This window comes from Ornithorhynchus anatinus, chromosome 10 (assembly GCF_004115215.2).
Source record: "Ornithorhynchus anatinus isolate Pmale09 chromosome 10, mOrnAna1.pri.v4, whole genome shotgun sequence".
NCBI lineage: Eukaryota > Metazoa > Chordata > Mammalia > Monotremata > Ornithorhynchidae > Ornithorhynchus > Ornithorhynchus anatinus.
The window spans coordinates 8,607,888-8,632,437 of NC_041737.1; the positions used below are offsets into that span (position 1 = coordinate 8,607,888).

At 56.4% G+C, this 24,550-nt stretch overlaps 2 protein-coding genes across 2 annotated transcripts; one reads left to right on the forward strand and one right to left on the reverse strand.

Moving 5' to 3' along the window:
* Positions 1 to 1,339: 1,339 nt before the first annotated feature.
* On the reverse strand, positions 1,340 to 11,014 carry RCHY1 (ring finger and CHY zinc finger domain containing 1). The gene is made up of 9 exons (XM_029073630.2): positions 10,902 to 11,014; positions 9,677 to 9,796; positions 9,306 to 9,421; positions 5,515 to 5,593; positions 3,477 to 3,521; positions 3,293 to 3,351; positions 3,162 to 3,188; positions 2,850 to 2,970; positions 1,340 to 1,942 (listed from the first exon to the last, which is right to left on the reverse strand). Exons 1-9 carry the CDS (start codon positions 11,007 to 11,009, stop codon positions 1,814 to 1,816), a joined length of 804 nt encoding a protein of 267 aa, XP_028929463.1. The 5' UTR covers positions 11,010 to 11,014; the 3' UTR covers positions 1,340 to 1,813.
* A 76-nt stretch (positions 11,015 to 11,090) lies between these two features.
* On the forward strand, positions 11,091 to 21,089 carry THAP6 (THAP domain containing 6). Its single transcript, XM_029073624.2, has 5 exons — positions 11,091 to 11,163; positions 12,071 to 12,173; positions 15,157 to 15,364; positions 16,227 to 16,352; positions 18,779 to 21,089. The coding sequence occupies exons 2-5, from the start codon at positions 12,094 to 12,096 to the stop codon at positions 19,019 to 19,021; spliced, it is 657 nt and encodes a 218-aa protein (XP_028929457.1). The 5' UTR covers positions 11,091 to 11,163; positions 12,071 to 12,093; the 3' UTR covers positions 19,022 to 21,089.
* Positions 21,090 to 24,550: the final 3,461 nt, after the last annotated feature.

The following is a 24,550-nucleotide window of genomic DNA, read 5'->3' on the forward strand; positions in this document are numbered from 1 at the left end:
GTGGAACAGGCAGCGGTTTCTAACCTCTCGTTCCAGACGAAGTGGGGAAAAAGGTCGGGGACAGTTCATCGCTTCCTGCGATCTTCCGGGCATCCACTACCGCTTTGAAATTTGAAGAATGCTTATTTTTCCTCAGCACCTTCCCACCCGTGATCTCCCCGGGAGATGGGTATCAGTATTCCCATTTTACAGGCCCAGAGAGGGAATATTCGGTTATTTCGATTACCGGCAAACGTTTTCACATCCGACATTCCCAGTGGCCTAAGAGCTTCGTGGTCGGCGACTGTGCTCTCTCTCTGTTTTCTATTTTCCAATGTGCGCCGCACCCAGCGGGCATTCAATAAGTGCTCCTGCCTCTACTGAGTTGCCCACGGCCCCGTCGCGAGGTACCGGCAAAACCGGGATTAGGACCCGAGCCTCCTGGCTCCCAGACCGTCATCCAGCAGACCGTGCTGCTTGAACCCAGTTCCCTGAACCCGGTTGCCCAGGCGAGACTACGGCTGACCCGAGCTGAGGTTTGGATCTGTGGCCGGACGGATCCAGACAAGGAGAAACTAAGAAATAAATCCAGCAAAACCCTCTCCAGCACATACTCGCAGAGACCAGAAATAAACTTGGAATGGCATTCCCGAGTTTCATTTCTCCGAGAGACGATTACTAGATTTCTGTTTACTGACAGCCCGGTCGTATGCTTCGATTCACCTGGATCAGTAAAGATGGACACCGTTTACTTTTCTTTTTATGGTATTTGTGAAGCGCTTAGGTGTCCAGCTCTAAGAACCGGGGTAGATAAAACATCTTCAGGAGGGACACAGTCCCTTCCCTACCTGTGTGACTCTGAGGGCGCCTGCGTTTACGTACTTAGGTCAGTCCTCTCTGCCTTTCTCTGGTGTGTCCGCCCACTTCCTCCCCCAAACCTGAACCACTCCAACCCGTTCGGCAGACCCAGCCCCTCCCCTACCAAGAGGCCGCATTCCGGGGAACGACTCTGACCGAGATCTCGAGAGCAATTTCGGACGGAACGGGACCCCCGACCCCCGTGCCGGGGAGCCCGTTGGGAACAGGGATGCCAAGTCCGCTTCGCCGTACGCAACGCCGGGGTCAAAACGACCTTGCCCAAGAGCCCCTTGCCCTGCAGACGGCGCTCTCTGTGGGAAAGGCACGCACAACAGAGACCCGAATTTTAGAAAAGTTCATCTGATTCTCCCCAAATTAGAAGACTGACGGACCGCTGAACGGTCCAACTTTCTTCTCTAAAGCCCCAAGAAAATGAATACCCTAATCCGAATACGTTTCGGCCCGATTCAGTTGGAAATTTACAACCATCTCCGGAGAAGCCTTGACGTTGAGGGTTGAGTCTGGAAGAATTTTATTGGGGTAAGCTACAACGAAACGCACGGGTACGGCATTGGAAGGACCGCTCTGGAACATTCTCAAGTGGAGGTAATTAGACTGGAATGGCGAGATCGATTCTACTCCTATGGCTCGCCGCTCTTAAAGCCCAAGGCCCCGAGCACGAGAAAAGCACAGCTCTACGAGAGACCGACGAAGGGGCCGGAAGGGTAGCCCTCCTGCAGCCCCCCTCGACCGGCCCCGTCTTCCCTCAACCGACCCACAGAGTCCGAAATCCCCTCCACGGGATCCTGACCCTTCAGGAGCTGGGATGGGACTTTATTTAGCGGGCGCGTCTACGGACACACGAACACCGACGCGAAGTTTGTGACCCGACGGAGCGACGGGCTGGCGGGGGACGGTTTCTTGTGGGACGGAGGAAAGGTGGAGCCGCCCGTCTGCCCTGCCCTGTCCTGTCCGGTCACTGCTGCTGGAGCGGACTGCCGCAGCTTCCGTCCTGGGCCGTGTTATACGACTCGCAGCTCTTACACTTCATGCCCAGGATGTGGAACTGGACCGTGGACCGGGCGCTGCAGTCGTTGCAGAGAATCTGGGAACCCGACAAGAGGAGACGTGAACGCCGGCTAAGCCCGCCCCCCGGTTTCCTCCCCCTTCGCCCCCGGCCTCATAAGCTCGTTAGGGCCAGGGACCGTGTCTGCTAACCGTTGCGCTGTACCCTCCCCCAGAGCGCTTGGTACGGTGCTCGGCACATAAGCGCTCGACTGATTCCCGAAAAGGCAAGGTCCGACTGGAAAACCTGTGCTGCCAGGGAGCTGTATCGCGACGACACAGGAGAGTCACCGTTAAATGACATCCCAGAAGATCTCTCTCTCTCTCCAGAGAGCTCGACAGCGAAGGCCCACCCGCTCCCCCCCGGGTTAGCCGAGCCACACTGCATTTCCCTCAAGAGTTGCATCCTACAAGGGGGGTGACGGTCTCTGACAAGCCCCGAGACCCTCCGGTCGGGGTAGAAAAGACCCCAGAGACCGGCTCTCTGGGCCTCTGAGATCGCCGAAGCCTGCCCTCTCTCAAGACCCCTTCTCTCCCCCACCTCAAATCGAACAGGGGGCACCTCTGGAGCCAGTCGTTTGAGACCGTGTCCAACCCGGTCGGCCTGTACCCATCCCAACGCCGAGTACGCTGCCCGGCGCGTGGTGAGCGCTTAAGAGACAGCACGGTTAACCAATACCACAGTGACCCACGAAGCCTCCTACGAGGGAAAGTTCCGGCCTCGGGAGCGTGACGACGCCGGGGGCGGACTCGGGACACCGCGACGGTTCGAACCGAGGCTCCTCCTGACCGTGTCGGACCGGTCACCGGCCGGGGACCGGCCCCAGGCTCCCCCACTGCGCCCGCCCAACGTCACGTCGGAGCAACGCTTCGCGTCACGGGGCAACCGCGCGGACCGTCGGCGGGTCCGAGCCCCGAACGCCGACCCGGAGGGGCCCGGGACGTACCTCCACCGTCATGTTCTGATACTCCGTGGGCATTGGGGTCTGGGCCACTTCGTCGTCCAACTGGCGCCAGTACCTACTCATGTCTAAAGCCGAGTGCATGCAGAGTGGACATCTGTAGCCCCTGGGAGGGGAGGGGGGGAAAAGAGAAAAATGAAAGATCTTTCGGCGGTGGCACCGGGCGAACCGGCCCGAGGGTGGCATCCCCGGCGTGGAGGGAGCGGAAAATCCCCGCGGGGGTCAGGGCCGACGCGGCCGACGGCGGAAATCGCCCCGGGGGAGAAAGCGGGGAACGGAAAGCCGCGCGATACTCACTCCTTTAGCATAGCTTCGTAACACGTCCTGAAAGGAGACAGAGGCGCATCCGTCGTCATCCCCGGAGACGGAAAGGGAGCCCCCGCCCGCCCCGACTCCCCCGCCGGCCGGCCCCCGCCCCGCCCCGGCACCTGTGCAGGAGGTGTCCGCAAGGCAGCACGTGAGCGACGACCCGTGACGTGTGGATGTCCTGCAAGGGAGCCGGACCGGGCCCGGAGATTACCCAGGGAGCCCGGATCCGGGCCCGCGGGTCCCCGGGAGGCCCCGGGTCGGGCAAGTAAAAAGAACTCCCGTCGCCCAAGTCTTCGGACTCACCTCCAAACAGATCGGACAGTTCTGCCGAGACACGTTTTCGATGCACTGCGGGTTACAAAGCAGAGACACAACCGCCGGAGGCGGGATGAGAGCGGCGAAGCCCGGACGTGAACGCGACCGGCTTGCCTACCCGGGGGGGCGCCTCTAATAACTGCGGCATCGGTTAAGCCAGCGGTGCGGTGATGTGGCAGAGAACCGGTCTAGAACCCGGAGGGCCGGGGGCCGGGGCCGAGCCGTGCCGTCTCCCGGCCGCGTGACTGTGGGCGAGTCCTTTGGACTTCCCCGTCCCCCAGTTTCCCCATATGTAAAATGGGCAGTAGGATACGTGCCTGCTCTCCCAATCTCACGGGGTGGATATGAGGGCCGAAATGAACTAATGTGAGAGCACTCTGGCAATAAAAGCGCTACGGAATACCATTCTTGAGAAGCAGTGAGCCCGGGCCTGGGAGTCAGAAGGACCTGGGTTCCAATCCCGGCACCGCCACTTGTCAGCTGTGCGACCTTGGGCAACTCCCTTCACTTCTCCGTGCCTCGGTCCCCTCATCTGTAAAATGGGGATTCAGACCGGGAGCCCCACGTGGGTTAGGGACTGTGTCCAACCCGATTATCTTGCAGCTACCAAAGATACCCGATTATCTTGTATCTATCTTGTCCCCTGCCCAAATCATTTCTCTATATTAACGTCTGTCTCCCGCTCTCGACTGAAAACCCGTCGCGGGCAGGGCACACGTCTACCAACTCTGTTGCATCGTACTCTCCCGGGCGCTTACGACAGTGCTCTGCACACGGTCAGCACTCGATAAATACCAGTGATCGACTGACTGTCACGGCTCCGTCCGTTACATTTTAGCTTCCAACCCGACGGAAATGCTGAAGTTCGTTCGTTCATTCATTCAGCTGTATTCAGTGAGCGCTTACTGTGGGCAGAACACTCTCCTACGCGCCAGGGAGAGTACGGTACAGTAAACAGACATCTTATCAGAGACCCCGATGAGTATTTGAGTTCCACCGGCCAACGGGGAGAGGGGGTTTCACTGAGAACCCGAATGATGTTCCCACGGGGGGGGGGAGAGGACCGGCTCGCTCGCTCACACGCCCGGCAGTCATCAGAGGAGGCAAGGTGAGCCGAGGTCATTAAAGGGGGCACAATGGAGTTGCCTGACGGACCCCCGCAAGCCCCCCGTGGGGCTAAGAGCCGGCATCTTCCCTTGCTTCCCCGCTAGCCACGGCCCAGCCGTCTCTGGCCCAGCTGGCTCCCCTCCCGAAGGCCGGCGCCGAGGACGGACACTCCGCCCGCGTCCACACAGCCCTCCAGCTGGTACCGTCGGGGACGGCCAACGAGACGCGGAAAACTAATAATAACAACGTCGGTATCTGTTAAGCGCTTACTCTGTGCAGAGCACGGTTCTAAGCGCTGGGGGAGACACAGGGTCACCAGGTGGTCCCAGGTGAGGCTCACGGTCTTAATCCCCATTTTCCAGATGAGGTAACTGAGGCCCGGAGAAGTGAAGCGACTCGCCCACAGTCACGCAGCTGACGAGGGGCAGAGTCGGGATTCGAACCCTCCGAGATGGGGGCGGCGTCTGGGAATTCCCACGAGGGCTCCCCTCCTGCCTCGGTCAGAGATGAGATTCCCCAGAGAGTCCTCTCCACTCCCGTCGCCTCCGCTGGGAACGGGAAAACGTCAACCGGCCCCTACGGGCGGGCGGCCGGGACGTGACTCTATCGGTCCGACCCCCACTGGACTCTCCCAAGCGCTCGGTACAGCGCTCGGCACCCGGTGAGGGCTCCGGAAATCCCACCGATTGATTGACCGAACTGGGCGGCCCCGAAAGACAGCACGCCTTCCGTTTCAAAAGGGCCACAACCTAAGGCCCCCGAGAGCCAAACCTGGAGCGGACCCCGTGGAAAGAGAAGTCGAGGTCGTGTTCCGGGGGAGCTGGGCAGGCATTTTTAAAATCCGGGCCTCTGAGGAGGGAGCCGAGGACCGGGCCTACGCGGGGCCCCTCCCCGCCCCCACCCCGCCGGACAAACCCACCTTGTGCTTCCCTTGGAGGCTCAGAGCTAGGCAGAGGTTGCACTTGGAGCAGTGGAAAAACTCCTCCTTGGGACCGATCCTAAAGAGAGACGAACATTCGGGAAGAGATTAGGTTTCTCCTTACTGAATTCTCGGGACAGGTAGGCCCGTCGAATAATAACAACAACGGCTTTTACGGAGCCCTTACTAGGTGTCAAGCACGGGGCTAAGCGCTGGGGGAGATACACGCTAATCGGGTCGGACGGAGTCCGTGACCCACGTGGGGCCCGCAGCATCGATCAACGCTCTCCAGATGAGGCAGCTGGGGCACAGAGAAGCGAAGCGGCTCGCCGAGGGTCACCCGGCCGACACGTGGTGGAGCCGGAATTAGAACCCAGGTCCTTCTGTCTCCCAGCTCCGTGCTCTCTCCACTAGCCCACGCTGCTTCTCCCTTCTGCTTCGCCTCTGCATCTGGATCGCCCCACTCTCCGCCCCACAGCGCTAATGTACGTAGCCAGAATCTATTTATTTAGAGCAATGAGTACGCTCCTTGTGGTCAGGGAACATGTCTTAATAATAATGTTGGTATTTAAGGGCTTACTACGTGCAGAGCACGGTTCTAAGCGCTGGGGGAGATACGGGATCATCAGGGCGTCCCACGTGAGGCTCACAGTTAATCCCCATTTTACAGATGAGGGAACTGAGGCCCAGAGAAGTGATCGGCCCCAAGTCACACAGCTGACAAGAGCCGGGATTGGAACCCAGGACCTCTGACTCCCAGGCCCGGGCTCTTTCCACTGTGCCACGTTGCTTCTCCCAGCTCTGCCGTACTACACGCTGTCCCAGGCACTCACTCCAGTGCCGTGCACACAGTAGGCACTCAAAAAGCGCCACTCCTTGACAAGTTGCGATTAAAACGGGCAACGTCTTGACTTTCAAGTCTGAGGAGACGTTTATGACGCGCCACCCGCTCGCTCCCCGGATTCATCCCAAACATCCCAGATCCAAGGCTGGCTGGCTGAGTCTAGAGCCCCGCTCATCCAGGAAAATAATAATCATGATGATCACGGTACTTGTTAAGCGCTTACTGGGTGCCAGGCACTGTACTAAGCACTGGGGTGGACTCAAGCAAATCAAGTCGGACCCGGTCCCTGTCCCACATGGGGCTCACAGTCTGAATCCCCATTTTAGAGTCGAGGTAACCGAGGCACAGGGAAGCGCAGCGACTTGCCTAAGGCCACACAGCAGACGAGAGGCAGAGCCGGGATTAGACTGTGAGCCCGTTGTGGGCCGGGACCGTCTCTCTGCCGCTGAATTGTACTTTCCAAGCACTTACTACAGTGCTCTGCACACAGGAGGCGCTCAGTAGAGAAGCGGCGTGGCTCCGTGGAAAGAGCCCGGGCTTTGGAGTCAGAGGTCATGGGTTCGAATTCCGGCTCGGCCACTTGTCGGCTGTGTGACTTTGGGCGAGTCACTCAACTTCTCGGTGCCTCAGTTCCCTCATCTGTAAAATGGGGATTAAGACCGTGAGCCCCACGTGGGACAACCTGATTCCCCTGTGTCTACCCCGGCGCTTAGAACGGTGCTCGGCACATAGTAAGCGCTTAACAAATACCAACATTGTTATTATTATTATTACGACTGAATGACCTTCTGACTCCCCAGCCCGGGGAGCCTTTGTGTGGTCTGAGTGGAGGGGCTGGGGTAACCAAACAAAAACCACTGTATCCACATTGTCACACTGGCAAATCAAGTGCTTATTACAGTCCTCTGAACATAGTAAGCGCTCAATAAGTACTATCGAACGAAGGAATTTAGTTGCCATCGGTTTTTACGAGATGTTCTTCCCCTCGACTCTATTTATCGCCATCGTTCTCGTCTGTCCGTCTCCCCCGAGTAGACCGTGAGCCCGTCAGACGGCGGGGACCGTCTCTATCTGTTGCCGACTTGTTCATCCCAAGCGCTTAGTACAGTGCTCTGCACAAAGTAAGCGCTCAATAAATACTACTGAATGAATGAATGAAAAGGACATCCCATTTCCGCCCGTTACGGAGCTGCGCCTTTACAGCTGGGCAGCGTTAGTGTCCTGAGCGAAGCCATGCAGCGTTCCCTTGGCCGAGGGAGGGGAAGAGTGACCTACCGGGGGTTTTTTTGTGGGTTTTTTTAATGGTATTTGTTAAGCGCTTACTCTGTTCTAAGCCCTGGGGTAGATGCAAGCTGGTCAGGTTGGACACTGTCCCTGTCTCGCACGGGGCTCACGGTCTAAATCCCCATTTTGCCGATGAGGGGACTGAGGCCCAGGGAAGCGAAGTGACTTAGAACGGTATATACGTGTGTATATATCAATAATAATAACATATAATAAAGAATAAAAGATAAAGAATAATAAATAGGTCTATATGTAGACCTATTTATTATTCTGAATATGTCTATATATAGACCTATTTATTATTCTGAATAGTAGACATATTTATTATTCTGATATTTATATAGAGACATATTTATTATTTATATAGACACATTTATTACTCTATTTTAATAATGCTACATATATATTTATAATTTTATTTATCTGTTTTGATGCTATTGATGCCTGTCTACTTGGAGAGGCAGCGTGGCTCAGTGGAAAGAACATGGGCTTTGGAGTCGGAGGTCATGGGTTCGAATCCCGGTTCTGCCACCTGTCAGTTGTGTGACTGTGGGCGAGTCACTTAACTTCTCTGTGCCTCAGTTCCCTCGTCTGTAAAATGGGGATGAAGACTGTGAGCCCCACGTGGGAAAATCTGATTCCCTTGTGTCTACCCCAGCGCTTAGAATAGTGCTCTGCACATAGTAAGCGCTTAACAAATACCAACATTATTATTATTACTTGTTTTGTTGTCTGTCTCCCCCCTTCTAGACTGTGAGCCCGTTGCCGGGCAGGGACTGTCTCTATCTGTTGCCGAGTTGTACTTTCCAAGCGCTTAGTACAGTGCTCTGCACACAGTAAGCGCTCGATAAATACGACTGAGTGAACGAATGCACACAGGAAGTGCTCAGTCAACACGACTGACTGGCTGACAAAGGGACGGAGCCACTGCCAAGCGGATGTCCGAGGCAAGTTCACGGAAATCAGTCTTTATTGGTCGGTTTGTTCGTTTAATGGCATTTATTAAGCGCTTAGTATATGCCCGGCACTGTATTCAGCGCTGGGCTAGGTCCAAGTTAATCAAGTTGGCCAACGGCCAAGTCCCTCTTGGGGCTCCCAGTCTAATCCCCGTTTTATAGACGAGAGAACTGAGGCGCAGGGAAATTAAGGGACTTGCCCTAGGTCACCCGGCAGACAAGTGGCAGAGCTGGGATTAGAACCCAGGTCCTCTGACTCCCAGGCCCGTGCTCTTTCCACCATCCCACTCTGCTTCTCATTCCGCCTGGCCCGTCACGATCCCGAGCTAGTCGAAATTAGACCTCGCGCAGGAATTCAGACCCTGAGCCCGTCACTGGGCAGGGATGGTCTCCATCTCTTGCCGAACTGTCCATTCCAAGTGCTTGGTCCAGTGCTCTGCACATAGTAAGCGCTCAATAAGTACTATTGAATGAATGAATGAGCCCACCTGACTTTTTATGGATTTTTTCCCATCTGGCGTCTTCACCCCAAACCGAGAGACCTCTGGATTTCGAGCCTGGGTGGGACACGGGCCCGGACCCGATCCGATCGCCCCGGATCTACCCCGGCGGGTAGAACTGTCACTCTACCGACTTGGAACTGATCAGAGGCCCCTGCCGAAAATGACGCCACGCCAACAAATCCGGAGAAAAAGCACACACGTTACCTACAGATCCCACACTCCTCACAGTGGTACTGCTTCTTGTCTTTGTCAAACAGGTGGCAGATGTGGCAGTAATATTCTCCGAACAAGGCGCCGCAATCTTCGCAACTCTGACGAGCCTGTAGGGAAGCCAGGCGTGGTGTAAATAACGGGGAGGGGGAAATCTCTCGAAACGTTTCGAGGCACATCTTTCGCCGACATCCCGGGGCAACGTCAGTCGGTTCTTTTCGATGGTTTGCCGGCCCGAAGCCTTCTGCAAGTTCAGAGATCTCCTAAAACCGCCCCTCCCCGGCCTAAACTCGGCCTTTTGAGGTCGGGATTCTTTTCAAAAACAAAAAACCTTCCAAGGACAGAAACCTGCCCGGGCCACTGACCTGTTGGAGTTTTTCGCAGCTGGCGCACTGCACTTCTTTCACTTGAAAACGATCCAGCTGATGGTCTTCTTCGCTGTCGTGGCACAGGCGGCAGATGTAAAGTTTCTCGCAGCAGGGAGCCTGCCCCAAAAACAACAGGACTTTTAAGAAAATTAGAACAAACGGGTCATTCTCGGGGGGGGGGGGGGGGGGGGGAGAGAAAGGCTATGATTTTCTACCTCCTACCTCTTCCAAAGCTTAGCACCAAGTAAGCGCTTGACAAATACCATCGTTATTATTATTCTTCTCTGGGCCTCACTCCCCTCCTCTGTCAAATGGGGAGGAAGCCAGGGAGCCCCACGGGGGCCAACCTCATCACCTTCTCCCTCCCCCAGCGCTTGGCACAGTGCTCGGCACAGAGTGAGCGCTTCACAAACACCGTCCTTATTATTGCTTTCAGGGGCTCAGTTCCCTCCTCTGTGAAATGGGGAGGATGCCAGGGAGCCCCACGGGGGCCAACCTGATGATTTTGCGTCTCCCCCAGCGCTTGGCACAGTGCTGGGCACAGAGTGAATGCTTCACAAATACCATCATTATTGTTATTTTTGTTCTCTGGGCCTCACTCCCCTCCTCTGTCAAATGGGGAGGAAGCCAGGGAGCCCCACGGGGGCCAACCTCATCACCTTCTCCCTCCCCCAGCGCTCGGCACCTAGTAAGCGCTTCACCAATACCATTATTATTATTGCTTTCTGTGCCTCAGTCCCCTCCTCTGTCAAATGGGGGTGAAGCCAGGGGGCCCCACGGGGGCCGACCTGCTGATTGTGCATCTCCCCCAGCGCTTAGAACAGTGCTTGGCACAGAGTAGGCGCTTCACCAATACCATTATTATTATTGCTTTCAGGGCCTCGGTTCCCTCCTCTGTGAAATGGGGAGGAAGCCAGGGGGCCCCACGGGGGCCGACCTGATGATCTGGCATCTCCCCCAGCGCTGGGCACATAGTAAGCGCTTCACCAACCCCATTATCATTATTGCTTTCAGGGCCTCAGTTCCCCCCCCTCTGTGAAATGGGGAGGAAGCCCGGGAGCCCCACGGGGGCCAACCTCATCGCCTCCTACGTCCCCCAGCGCTTAGCACAGTGCTGGGCACCGAGCGAGCGCTTGCCCAAGGGGGTGATTCTGGTTATGTCAGGAGCAGGAGGGGGGAGGCGGGGGAGGCCGCCCTCGCCCGGTCCTGCCCCGCCCGTCACCTTGAGGAGGCAGCCGCGCTCATAGTGGCGGCAGCCGCGGGCGCCGGGAGGCGGGCGGGGGGGCGCGGGGCCCCGGCCGGGGCCGCCATCTTGCGCGGCCGCCGCCATCCTCCCGGCCCGGCGCGCGCAGGCGCCCGCCCGGCGCGCCCATTGGCCGAGCCGGCCCACGTGACGCGGGGCAACCGGACGTCCGGTCCCGGGGGCGGAAGTGGAGCCCCGAAGGCGCCGCCGGCCCTGCTCCTGCCGCCTCCCCCCTGCCCGGGTAACGCCCGCCTCCCCCTCGCGACCCCCGGCCTCCTCCCCCAGCGGCCGCCAGGGGGCGGGCCCGGACGCGGAGGCCTCTGCGCCTGCGCGGGGAGCCCCCTCCCTCCCCCCCGCTTGGGTGCTTAGCAACGGGGAGGGGACGCGGCTACTACCATAATTATGGTATCTCATCAGAAGCGGGACGGTGCTGTTTTTGGGGGGGGCGGCTACTGCGATAATTACGGTAGCTCTTAACCAGCATGATGGGGGGATTTGGGGAGCGCTTACTACGTGCCAAGCACTGTGCTGAGCGCTGGGGGAGATACGGGGACCTCAGGTGGTCCCACGGGGGGGGCTCCCTGGCTTCATCCCCATTTGACAGAGGAGGCCACTGAGGCCCAGGGAACGATAATAATGATAATATTTAATAATAGTGGTATTTGGGAAGCGCCTACTATGTGCAGAGCACTGTTCTAAGCGCTGGGGGAGATCCAGGGTCACCAGGTGGTCCCACGTGAGGCTCCCAGCTCATCCCCATTTGACAGATGAGGGAACTGAGGCCCAGAGAAGCGAAGGGACTGGCCCACAGTCACACAGCTGACGAGGGGCAGAGCGGGGATTCGAACTCTTGACTCCCAAGCCCAGGCTCTTTCAAGTGCTTACTAGGTGCCACTTCTCGGTGCCTCAGTGACCTCATCTGTCAAATGGGGATGAACTGCGAGCCTCACGTGGGACGACCCGGTGACCTTGGATCTCCCCCGGGCGCTTAGAACAGCGCTCCGCACAGAGTAGGCGCTTAACAAAGCCCAACCTTATGATTATTAATCCGTTGTCTCCCCTCTGCATTTCCCTTCAGCCCCGCGGAGAGTTGCTAGAAGGATGGTGACATTATTAATCCGTTTTCTCCCCTCTGAATTTCCCTTCAGCCCCGTGGAGAGTTGCCAGAAGGATGGTGAAATGCTGTTCGGCCGTCGGATGTGCTTCCCGCTGCCTGCCGAATTCCAAGTTGAAAGGCCTGACGTTCCACGTGTAAGGCGTCGGACGGAGCTGACCGCCCTGCCCCTCGCTCCCGCGTGTCCCGAACTCCAGTTCGGAGCCGGGATCTCGGCCGGGATCTTTGCGCTTTGGTCCGGGAGATTGTGGAGCGCCTTTCCCTCGGAGCGAAGCGGGAAGGGGACAGACCCACCTCCTTGGGGACGCGTCCGCCAACTCCGTTGTACGCTACACGTGCCGGGCTCCGCGCTTGATATGTACCAGTGTGGCCTAGTGGGTAGCGCCGGGGCCAGGGAGTCGCAAGGACCTGATAATATTTTCATTACCCTATTTATTTTGTTAAGGAAATGTACATCGCCTCGATTCTATTTAGTCGCCATTGTTTTTACGAGATGCTCTTCCCCTTGACTCTATTTATTGCCAGTCCGTCTCCCCCGATCAGACCGTGCGCCCGTCCAACGGCAGGGACCGTCTCTATCTGTTGCCGACTCGTTCATTCCGAGCGCTTAGTACCGTGCTCTGCACGCGGTAAGCGCTCGATAAATACTATTGAATGAATGAATGAATAATAAAAATGATGGCATCAGTTAAGCGCTTACTAGGTGCAAAGCACGGTCCTAAGCGCCGGGGAGGATACGAGGTGATCGGGTTGCCCCGCGTGGGGCTCACGGTCTTCATCCCCATTTTCCAGGTGAGGTCACTGAGGCACAGGGAAGTGAAGTGACTCGCCCCGAGTCACACAGCCGACAAGCGGCTGAGCCGGGATTTCATTTGTTCAGTCGTATTTATTGAGCGCTTACTATGTGCGGAGCGCTGTAGTAAGCGCTTGGAACGGACAGCGTGGCCCAGTGGAAAGAGCCCGGGCTTTGGAGTCAGAGGTCATGGGTTCAAATCCCGGCTCCGCCGCTTGTCAGCTGTGTGACTGTGGGCAAGTCACTTCACTTCTCTGGGCCTCAGTTCCCTCATCTGTAAAATGGGGATGAAGACTGTGAGCCCCACGTGGGACGACTTGATTCCCCTATGTCTACCCTAGCGCTTAGAACAGTGCTCTGCACATAGTAAGCGCTTAACAAATACCAACATTAATGGACAGTTTGGCAACAGATAGAGACCATCCCTGCCCACTGACGGGCTCACAGTCTAATCGGGGGAGACAGACGGACAAAAACAAGACAACATAATCACAATAAATAGAATCCTGGGATTCGAACCCAGGACCTCTGACTCCCAAGCCCTGGCTCTTGCCACAGAGCCACGCCGCTTCTCATCCGAGGCGTCCGCGACGCCTCATCCATGAGCCCATTTCCCTGGGAAGTAAGGAGGAGCAAGTCCTCTCGCCCCTGGCATCTCCTCCCTGCCGAAAGCCAAACTGATCTCCCTAACTCTCGGGGCTGGGAGAGAAGCCCGGCCCGGCTCCTCCACTTGTCTGCTGCGTGACCCTGGGCAAGTCGCTTCACTTCTCTGGGCCTCCGTTATCTCGCCTGGAAAATGGAGATTCGGATGGGGAGCCCCGCGTGGGACAGGGACCGGGTCCAACCCGACGTGCTTGTATCCACTCCGGCGCTTAGTACGGTGCCTGGCCCAGAGTAAGCGCTTAGCAATCCCTGTGAGCTCATGAGGAGCTCGTGAGGAGCTTAACAAATACCAACATTATTATTATCATTATGAGGGACAGTGATTGTGTCCAACCCGATTATCCTTCTGCCCCGTACGCTCGTTGTGGGCGGGGAATGTGTCTGCTCATTCTGCCGTACCGTACTCTCCCGAGCGCTTACTACAGCAGCGTGGCTCAGTGGAAAGAGCGCAGGCTTGGAAGCCAGAGGTCACGGGTTCTAATCCCAGCTCCGCCGCTAGTCAGCTGTGTGACCGTGGGCAAGTCACTTCACTTCTCTGGGCCTCAGTTACCTCATCTGTAAAATGGGGATTAACTGTGAGCCCCACGTGGGGCAACCTGATGACCCTGTCTCTCCCCCAGCGCTTAGAACAGTACTCTGCACATAGTAAGCGCTTAACAAATACCAATATTATTATTCTCTGTGCCTCAGTTACCTCATCTGTCAAATGGGGATTAAAACTGGGAGCCCCACGTGGGACAAACTGATCACCTTGTATCTCCCAGCGCTTAGAACAGTGCTTTGCACATAGTGAGCGCTTAACAAATACCACAATTTTTACAGTGCTCTGCCCATAGTACCATTGGTTGACTGATCTTATACCAACCCTAGCGCTTAGAACAATGCTTGGCATAGGTGCTCTGCACATAGGAAGTGCTCAATAAATGCGATCGATGGAGCGAGTGGATGATTAGCAAGGGCTTAGATACCATTTTCATCATGTCCCCTTTCTCTGTCCTGTTTTATTTTTTATTTTTTCCTTAAAGCTTGGTGCCACCCGCCGCACCAGGGGGCAGAGGGAGGGTGGCTGGTGAAGACGGTGGCATCCGACCTGTAGCCCCAAGCGGGCATCTCTCCAAAAGCCCGACTCTGCCGCTTGTCAGCTGTGTGACTGTGGGCAAGTCACTTCACTTCCCTGGGCCTCAGTGACCTCATCTGTAAAATGGGGATGAAGACCGTGAGCCTCACGTGGGACAACCTGATTCCCCCGTATCTCTCCCAGCGCTTAGAACGGTGCTCTGCACATAGTAAGCGCTTAACAAATACCCACATGATGATGATTCCACCCCCCGACAGCGTGGCCCGGGGGGTGTTGTTCAAGCTTGCCATTCCTCGGTTGGGCACCAGCCTTGGCAGAGTGCTCCCGGGATTAGAACCCAGAGCCTTCTGCCACCCGGAAGGGACCCAGCACCGGCGACCGTACCCAGCAAAGACGCTCAGTAAATAGGGAAGAGGACGCCGGCGACTCAGAAGTCCCGCCCTCTGGCCTCGGAGAGTGACCCAATTCCGAGCACCCCGAATCCAGCCGTCGATTTAGAAAAATGTCGGCAGGGCAATCCTAATTCCGGTCCGGCCTCAGTGGACGAGGCGATTGACGGGATCCTCCTTCTCCTTGACTCTCCTAGATTCCCCACCGACGAGAAAGCCAAGAGGAAGTGGGTCTTGGCCATGAAGCGTCTGGACGTGAACGCGGCTGGCATCTGGGAGCCCAAGAAGGGAGACGTGTTGTGTTCGAGGCACTTCGAGAAGGCCGATTTTGACCGCAGCGCGCCCAACGTCAAACTCAAACCCGGGGTGGTGCCGTCCGTCTTCGATTTCCCACCTCACTTACAGGTTGGTCTCCGTTCCCCACTCCGGCCTGACGGCGAGTCGTCTGACCGCCCGGCGAGGAAGGGGGCGGATGGGCGAAACACGGGCTCCCCCGTCGTCGACGACCTGCCGGATTTTAACCATCCCTGGACGCCTCAGGGGGCCGTCGGCGATTTCCAGTAGGAAAACGTCGTTCCCACAACACCCAGGTTCCGTGATTTAAAACAATTTCCCAGCAGAGTCTGGGAGCGGTTACAGGAGTAGTTCCCGATATTGGCCTCTCCCAAGCGCTTTACGCAGGGCTCCGCACACGATGCGTGATCGATAAATACGACCGGTCGGTCGATGGGAGTAGCGTGTATTAAGCGCTTACTCTAGGTACAGCACCGTCTTAAGCGGTGGATTCAATCACGGGTTCTAATCCCGGCTCCACCACGTCTGCTGTGTGACTTTGGACAAGTCACTTCCCTTCTCGGTGCCTCAGTTCCCTCATCTGGAAAACGGGGATTGAGACGGTGAGTCTCACGTGGGACAACCCGATGACCCCGTATCTACCCCAGCGCTTAGAGCGGTGCTCAGGACGTAGTAAGCGCTTAACAAATACCAATATTATTATTTTCGGGTAGCGAGTCCATCCGGAGAAGACTCGGGAGACTTGAGCAAGAGAGAAAGAGTGGGCGAGAGAGGCCCGCCGGCCTTCCCGAGGCCCGGATTACCGACCGGCTCGGGGGGCGGGCGCTGAGGTAGAGGAGTCGGGGCCGAGGACGCGGGCGTGGGATCGGATGAGGGGCCAGACCGAGGGCGCGGGGTGGGACGAGGGATGAGAAGCGAACGGTCCGTCGGCCGGGGGTGGACTTGACCGCTTGGGCCGTTGGTCGTGCGACAGGGGAGGCGAGAAAAGCCGCACCGCAAGAAGAAATTGGCCCCCAAAGCCCTTCCGATGGCGGAGCCTCCCCTCCAGCTGGCCGGCGCCGCCTCCCGCCTCCAAGAATTCCGGTCGCAGTTCGTCTTCGTAAGTACACTCGCTCGGCGTCTGGGGAAGAAGCGTGGCCTAGCGGCTAGAGCCCGGGCCCGGAAGTCAGAGGGACCTGGGTTCTGATTCCAGCTCTGCCCCTTCATTCATTCAGCTGCATTTATGGAGCGCTTACCGTGTGCAGAGCACTCTGCTAAGCGCTTGAACACAATTGGACAACAATCAGAGACAGTCCCTGCTCACACCGGCCTCACCTGCCCCGCCTCTGCTCAACTCCTGCCAACTAATTCTAGTCATAATAGTTTTTATGGAAGATTTTACTGGCCTCACTGGCCTCTGCACTTGATAGGGTCAGAGAATATTTTTATTTTTTACCTGCACTGCTGAAGAGCTAAAATCCAAATATGTCGTAGGTCTGTTACTGACTTCAAAATAAAAATAAAAATGCTGTGTGAGCTTGGGCAAGTCATTTCACTTCTCTACGCCTCAGTTCCCTCATCTGTAAGATGGGAATAAAGACTGTGAGCCCCATGTGGGACAGGGACTGTGTTCAACCCGGTTTATTTGTATCCAACCCAGCGCTTGGCACATAGTAAGCGCCTACCAAGTGTTGTTATTATTATCATTATTATTTTTTTTCAAAGCACGGCCTTCTCCCCTTTGGCTGACCCTGGAGAACAGGACTTGGATTCCCCCGTCTCTCATTTATTCATTCATTCATTCAATAGTATTTATTGAGCGCTTACTATGTGCAGAGCACTGGACTAAGCGCTTGGAATGGACAGATCGGTAAGAGATAGAGACAGTCCCGGCCCTCTGACGGGCTGACAGTCTAATCGGGGGAGACGGACAGACAAGAACGATAGCGATAAATAGAATCGAGGGGATGAACATCTCATTAAAACAATAGCAAATAAATAGAATTAAGGCGATGTACATTTCATTAACAAAAAAAATAGGGTAATTTATCTTCACGTCCGTCTCCCCCGGTAGACTGTAAACTCCTCGAGGACAAGGAACGTGTCAACCGACTCTATCGTACTGTACTCTCCCGAGTGCTTAGTACAGTGTTCTGCACACAGTAAGTGCCCGATAAGTAATAATAATAATTATGGAATGTGTTCAGCACTTATTATGTCCCAAGTACCGTTCTGAGCACTGGGTTAAAACAAGGTGATCAGGTTGTCCCACGTGGGGCTCACAGTCTTCATCCCCATTTTACAGATGAGGTAATTGAGGCCCAGAGAAGGTAAATGGCTTGCCCCAAAGTTACATAGCAGACGGGTGGCGGATCCGGGATTCGAACCCACGTCCTCTGACTCCCAAGCCCGGGCTCTTTCCACTGAGCCACGTTGCTTAGTACCATTGATTGAGTCCTCGTTTTGGCAGCTTTTTTTTTTTTTTAGAACAAAAGGATCTGGCAGCATCAGTATTGCTCGGGATTGTCGGAAGGACGTGTTGGCGTGCGGAAGGACTGCTGTAGGGATTAAATATAATAATGCCAGTTAGGTTTCGTTTGAATGGATGGAAAATTCTCATTTATGCTCCCACTCTTTTTTTTTTTAGCGTTATTAAGTGCTGACTGTGTGCCAGGCACTGTACTAAACACTGGGGTAAATACAAGCTGATCAGGTTGGATACAGGGCATGTCCCACTTCATCCCCATTTTGGTCTTAATCCCCATTTTACAGATGAGGGAACCGAGGCAACAAGAATGATAATAATGGTATTTGTGAAGCGCTTACTATGTGTCAAGCACTGTTCTAAGCGCTGGGGTAGATACAAGGTCATCGAGTTGGATCCAGTCCCTGACCCACATGGGGCTCATAGTTTTAATCCCCATTTTACAGATGAGGAAGCTGAGGCACAGAGAAACCAAGATCACACTGCAGACAAGTGGCAGAGCTACAGAGTGAAATGACCTTCATTCATTCAATCAATAGTATTTATTGAGCGCTTACTATGTGCAGAGCACTGTACTAAGCGCTTGGAATGGACAATCCGACAACAGATAGAGACCATCCCTGCCCGATGACGGGCTCACAGTCTAATCGGGGGAGACGGGCGGCAGAGCAAAACAGAACGAAACAAAAACGAGACAACATTGTCACGATCAAGGGGACGTACACCTCATTGACAAAATTAATAGGGGAATAAATAATAGATACAAATGAGCACAGTGCCGATTCTGCCCACGGTCCCCCAGCAGACAAGTGGCGGAGCCGGGATTCGAACTCAGGTCCTTCTGACTCCCAGGCCCGGGCTCTACCCACTAGGCTACGCTGTTTCTCAAGGCCTAGTCTAGAAATGGGGCTCCGGGGCGAGGCGGGGAGGCGATCGACTTCCCGGCCTGACCCCGTCCCCCCCCCCGGGCGGGGAGGGAAAAGCCGCGGAGGCGGGGAGAGCGTCGCCCAACGTGCCGTCCGCCCCAGCCCCGACGGCCGTCCGCGCCGCTCTGCTTTCAGGAGCACAGCTACAGCGTGATGGCCAGCCCGAAGAAACTCAAGCGGCAGCTGGACCACGTGGTCAGCGAGCTGGAGGAGGCCAAGGAGAGCCTGCGCAGCGCCCTGGACCGAGAACGCCGCTTCCGCGCCTCGCTGAGGACCACCGTCCAGGAACTCGAGGACGGGCGCCTCATCAGTCCACAGACGGCCCAGAGGCTGGTAGCCTTCTGCCGGGAGAGCCCGGCCCAGGACCGCGTCTCCTGAATCACTTCCCGGGGAGACCCCCCCCCCCACACCCCTCCACCTCCCGGAAGCCCCCCGGACCCGGGGGTCGAGGCCGGTAGCCCTCCCCGCGGAGGGTACCGCGGACGTCCCTCGTCGGGAGCGAACCACGCCGCGGTCCTCTCCGGAGGACTTTCCCAAGGGACGGGGATCGACGGCCTGACCTCCGTCGATTCTCCCGGGCCGGCGCGAGGCAAGCGTTGTTTTGGGAGAGGGATCTCCCGGTGGAGACCTCCGTCTCTGACCTGAATCGGTCCGGGACGATTCCCAAACTGGCCACCGCGACAAGAGGCAGAGAGAGGGGCCGGCCCCGGAGCCTCCCCCCGGGGAAGCCGCGAGCCGGTACGTCCCTCAGGTCGACGGGGGAGCGTGTTGGACTTTGAAAGCTCTAGCGTGGTCTTCGCGTCCCTCAGCTAGTGGGCGGCGCCCGAACGGGCTGGCAGGGAGGAGAGCGCAACGGTAGCCCTGGACGGCAGCTGTCGGTCGGCTAGTCTCTCTGACGGGTCAGGTGACGGCGATCCCAAAGCCAAAAATCCACCCCCGTACAGGCTCAGACGAACCAAAAGCCTTCAGGTGATCCTCTAAAAAAATGATTAATCAGTGGACTGGTAACACTTAGATTTGGGAGGGGGAGGCGATTGAAAACGAAGCGTCTGCCGCCATTTTGCCAAGAAGACGTGTCTGGGTTGGGGGGCCTCTCTCTGCCCGAGGAGGATCCCCGCGGAACCGGTCACGGGTAAGTCGCTTGTCCGAGATGGAGAGGCATCGTGTCCCTCGGGATTGGGACGTACCTCCCACCCCTCAACTGGTTCTAAGCAGGAACCTCCCAAGTGCCCATGAAAAACCACCTCCATCAAAATCCAAGGCCAACTAACCAAGTAGAGGTCATGCGATCTTTCGGGGACATCCTCCAGGGACGACAGGACAGGACAGGGCAGAATTGGCTCACCTGAAGAAAGAAGGGGGGGGCAATCGGAAAGCCACCCCTGCCCCGTAACTGTAATCTCCCCTTGCCTTAGCCCGCGCTCTCCGTGGGTTCTTTTGTTCCAGCTTGGCGCGGTCCCGGGAGCAGGCGTTGGCTTGACCGGAGCGTGACAGCGGACGGGTTGAGCAGGTGATCAGAGTAGACTGGGACGTCTTGGCCGGAGAGATGGGTGTGTTGGAAGCAGAAGGGAATGTTTTCATCCCATCACGTCCCCTCCTGGGCCGCGTTCATTACCGCCAGGAGCGATTCGAACACTTCCCTGTCCCTCCCGGCGGCCCCAGGAGCCGGAGCGGTCGAGGCCGGGTGTCGGTAAGGATGCCCAAGTCGGCGTCCCATCAACTTTACAGGACAGAATGATGATTCTTCCCATTGATTCGTACAATAGGGAAGGGAATAACGATCTCTAGCCGATCACGGTGGTTAAGATTTCGGTACCGTTTAAGAGTAACGTCAGCACGTTTAATGGCATCTCGTATTCCTGCCTCGCAATCTTTGTCCCCTTCGGTCAGAGCCGCTCGTTGCAAAAATGAGGCCGACCAGGCAGCCCCCGAGAGAAAGAGACACGAAATGTGCATTTCCATCAGGCAGAATTTCTGTTCTTTTTAGTTACCCTCCTCTTCTGACCCCGTGAAAGGGAACTGCAGCTGTAGCCCTGAGTTTGGATGACGTCAAGGTGCTTGGAAAGGCAAATTGTCGCTCCCTCCCTGGTCTGAGTTCAGTATGGCGGAGATAAGTGAGTTTTTGGTTATTTTTGGTTTAAACGGGCATCAGAAGTCGGAAGAGCCAGTGGAGCAGAGCCCAGGCCTGAGCCAAAATGGCCCCGGGGCCGGGGACGCCAGGGACCCCGGCTCGGACTCGTCCACGCCAGAGCGGAACCTGGTCCTTTCCCCCGCCAGAGGTTCTCCCTGGGGTCTGACCCCGTCAAGGTGGAGAGAGGCAGTGGCGAAAAATTCGAAAGGGCCCGTTACCACCTTGGGTTCTCGGAGACCAATAGCCAGCGACCTGACCCAGAGATGATGACCGTTGAATTCTTGGTGACAAATAAAGTCTTTTGTAAGGAAAGTCTTTTCTGTGTGGTTGGAGAGTCATCTCTTCATTTTGAGGGCAGGTAAGATGGAGCCCGGGCCTGGGAGTCAGAAGGCCGTGGGTTCTGATCCCGGCTCCGCCGCGTGTCATTCATTCTATAGTATTTATCGAGCGCTTGCTAGGCGTAGAGCATTGTACTAAGCGCTTGGAGTGGACAGCTCGGCATGTCTGCTGTGTGAGACCGTGGGCGAGTCGCTTCATTTCTCTGTGCCTCGGTTACTTCCTCTGTAGAATGGGGATCGAGACTGTGAGCCCCATGCGGGCCAGGGACTGGATCCAACCCAGTTTGTTTGTGCCCACCCCGGCGCTTAGTACTGTGCCCGGCACATACTAAGCGCTTAACAAATACCATCGTCACTATTATTATCACTGAGCAGCAAAGCGGAGACGCGTGGCCGCTCTCCTCCTCAATCGACACTGGTATTTATTGAGTGCATACTCTCTGCGGAGCACTGTACTTGGAAGAGTAAAACAGACAATCGCCATGGGCCGGTGTCGTGGTGGGGATTCGTCGGTAACCACTCAGTGGTTTGACTGAGCGCTTACTAGGTGCAGGGCACTGGACTGAGCGGTTGGGAGAGGACAGTACCATACAGGGGAAGCAGTGCGGGCGGAGTGAAGAGCGGGCAAGGAGGTAGGCCGAGGTCTGACAGTGGTTTTCTGCTAGTTTGCGGCCCCGCTGCTCTCAGACTTCTCTGGAATCAATCAATCAATGGTATTTATAGGGCGCTTAGTAGGTACGGAACGCCGTACCGAGCGCCGGGAGAGTACCGTACAACCGAGTCGGCAGGCACGTCCCCTGCCCACGACGAGCTTTCGGTGTAGAGGGGGAGACAGACATTAATAGAAATAATTTATAATATGCGCTACATCATAACAATGGCATCCGTTAAGCGCTTACTATGTGCCGAGCACTGTTCTAAGCGCCGGGGGAGATACGAGGTGCTGAGGGGGTGAGGGTGGGGTGAATATCAAATGTCCAAGGGGCACAGATCCAAGAGCATAGACAAGGTAGAAGGGAGAGGGAGCCGGGGACAAGAGGGTTTAATGGGGAAAGGCCCCTTGGCCGAGATGCGACCTTAATAAAGCTTTGAAGGTGGGGAGAGGCGGGGTCTGGCGTCTCTGGACGGGGAGGGAGTGGAAAAGGGATTGGTGGCGAGGTAGATAATAATGTTGGTATTTGTTAAGCGCTTACTATGTGCAGAGCACTGTTCTAAGCGCTGGGGTGGATACCGGGTAATCAGGTCGTCCCACGTGAGGCTCACGGTTAATCCCCATTTTCCAGATGAGGTAACTGAGGCCCAGAGAAGTGAAGTGACTCGCCCACAGTCACCCAGCTGACAGGCGGCGGAGCCGGGATTCGAACCCACGATCTCTGACTCCGAAGCCCGGGCTCTTTTCACTGAGCCACGCTGCTTCCCAGTAGTGACCCGGACCCCGGGTATGTTGGTGGCTGGCAGCCAGGGACATCGTTCGTTCGTTCGGTAGTATTTACTGAGCGCTTACTACGTGCAGAGCACTGTACTGAGCGCTTGGAATGTACAATCGGGCAACAGATAGAGACCATCTCTGCCCAACGGCAGGCTCACAGTCTAATCGGGAGAGACAGACAGCAAAGCAAAACTTCCCGCCAGCCCGTCAGCCCGGAGGGCACTGGGTTCTGATCCCGGCTCCACCGCTTATCTGCTGTGTGACCTCAGCCAAGTCACTTCACTTCTCTGCGCCTCAGTTCCCCCATCTCTAAAATGGGGATGGAGACCGTGGGCCCCATGTGGGACGTGGACCGCGTCCAACCCGATCGGCTCGTACCTACCCCGGCGCTGAGTACGGCGCCTGGCCCGCGGTAAGTGCTTCACAAACAACAACAACAAAAAAGCCGTCCGGTTTCTGGAGGAATCCACGCCAGCCGGGCCTCGTGTGACTCACCAGAGCAGATTCTTCCAAGGGAAAACAGAGGTTTTAGTCAACGCCTCCGGCCTCGGCAGGACCGAGCAAGAAGGTGGCCACAAACGGCCGTGAGAGTCGGCCCTCCCGGTGGAAGGGACGGGCCGGCCTTCATTCCCGGTCGATTACGGTCGGATTTACCGTCCGGGGAGCGGGCGGGCTAGCGGTTTGGGCCGGCGGCTTGCTCTCAGGTGAGTCAGCCCTGGGCTTGTTTATGAAAAGGCCCATTTTAGTTCCTTCATTTGCCTCGTCTTAGAGCGGCGCTGGCCGATTGCCCTGGACCCCCTCCCTCCCGTGGGCTGGCCGAGGACCCCGGACCACCTCCCCCGGGGCCCTGGAACAGCGCCCAGCCCTTAGAACGGTGCCCGGCGCTTTGAACAGTGCTTTGCGCGTAGTGCTTAACAAGGGCCGTCATCGTCATTATTATTATTATTATTATTATTATTATTCCCACTGCCGCTCCGGGCTCCCGAGAACCCCGGAGTGGCCTGTGGCAAAGGCAGGGAAACGGCTGGGGTCCCTGCCCCACCTGAGGGAAATCACCCCGCCTCCAGAGGGTCCTCCCAGATTGAGTGGTCATCTCATTCATTCATTCGTTCAGTCGTACTTACTGAACGCTTACGGGGTGCAGAGCACTGTACTAAGCGCTTGGAGTGTACGACTGGGCAGCAGACGGAGATGATCGCTGCCCGACAACGGGCTCACGGCCTAGGAGCGGGGAGACAGACAACAAAAGGAAACGATCAGGCATCAGTCGCATCAAAACAAATAAATGGCATTGTAGATATAGAGACATCATTAATCAATAATAGGATAATAAATACGTATGTACGTCTCCCTACCTAGAATCCCCCAACTGCCCACTGAAACTCTGCTCAGAGCCCTTCTCTAGACTGTCAGCTCGTTGTTGTATCGTACTCTCCCGAGCGCTTAGTACAGTGCTCCGTACACAGTAAGTGCTCAATAGATACGATTGAATGAATGAACCCGACTTCCCACCCAGCCTTCCCTCTCCCCAGGAAATGTGGGGTGCGCTGTTCTGAACCCCACCCACCCTCGACGTGGGTACCCTCCCCAGCCTCATCCTGCAACTCCCTCCCTCCTCAAAGCTGACAGACAGTGAGTCTCCCCTTCTTCGAAGCCTCCGAAGCCTTTATCGAAGGCCCACCTCCTCCAGGAGGCCTTCCCGGACTCAGCCCCGCTTTTCCTCATCTCCCACTCCCTTCTGCGTCGCCCTGACTCGCTCCCTTGGTTCTTCCCCCCTTATATCCATATAAATAATAATAACAGTTTGGTATTTGTTAATCATGTTGGTATTTGTTAAGCGCTTCCTATGCGCAGAGCACTGTTCTAAGCGCTGGGGGAGATACAGGGTCATCAGGTTGTCTCACGTGAGGCTCACAGTTAATCCCCATTTTCCAGATGAGGTAACTGAGGCTCAGAGAAGTGAAGTGACTCGCCCACAGTCACACAGCTGACGAGTGGCAGAGCCGGGA

Bases quoted from the DNA above. Each gene is read 5' to 3' on its own strand.
- RCHY1 (XM_029073630.2), bottom strand. From the start codon at position 11,009: ATGGCGGCGGCCGCGCAAGATGGCGGCCCCGGCCGGGGCCCCGCGCCC. The intron at 5,594-9,305 runs GTAACGTGTGTG...GTCTCTCTTTAG, and splicing joins GAGGAGTGTGGGATCTGTAG to GATCGGTCCCAAGGAGGAGT. The intron at 1,943-2,849 runs GTACGTCCCGGG...TCGGGTTCCCAG, and splicing joins ATCAGAACATGACGGTGGAG to ATTCTCTGCAACGACTGCAG.
- THAP6 (XM_029073624.2), top strand. From the start codon at position 12,094: ATGGTGAAATGCTGTTCGGCCGTCGGATGTGCTTCCCGCTGCCTGCCG. The intron at 12,174-15,156 runs GTAAGGCGTCGG...TGACTCTCCTAG, and splicing joins AAAGGCCTGACGTTCCACGT to ATTCCCCACCGACGAGAAAG. The intron at 15,365-16,226 runs GTTGGTCTCCGT...GTCGTGCGACAG, and splicing joins ATTTCCCACCTCACTTACAG to GGGAGGCGAGAAAAGCCGCA.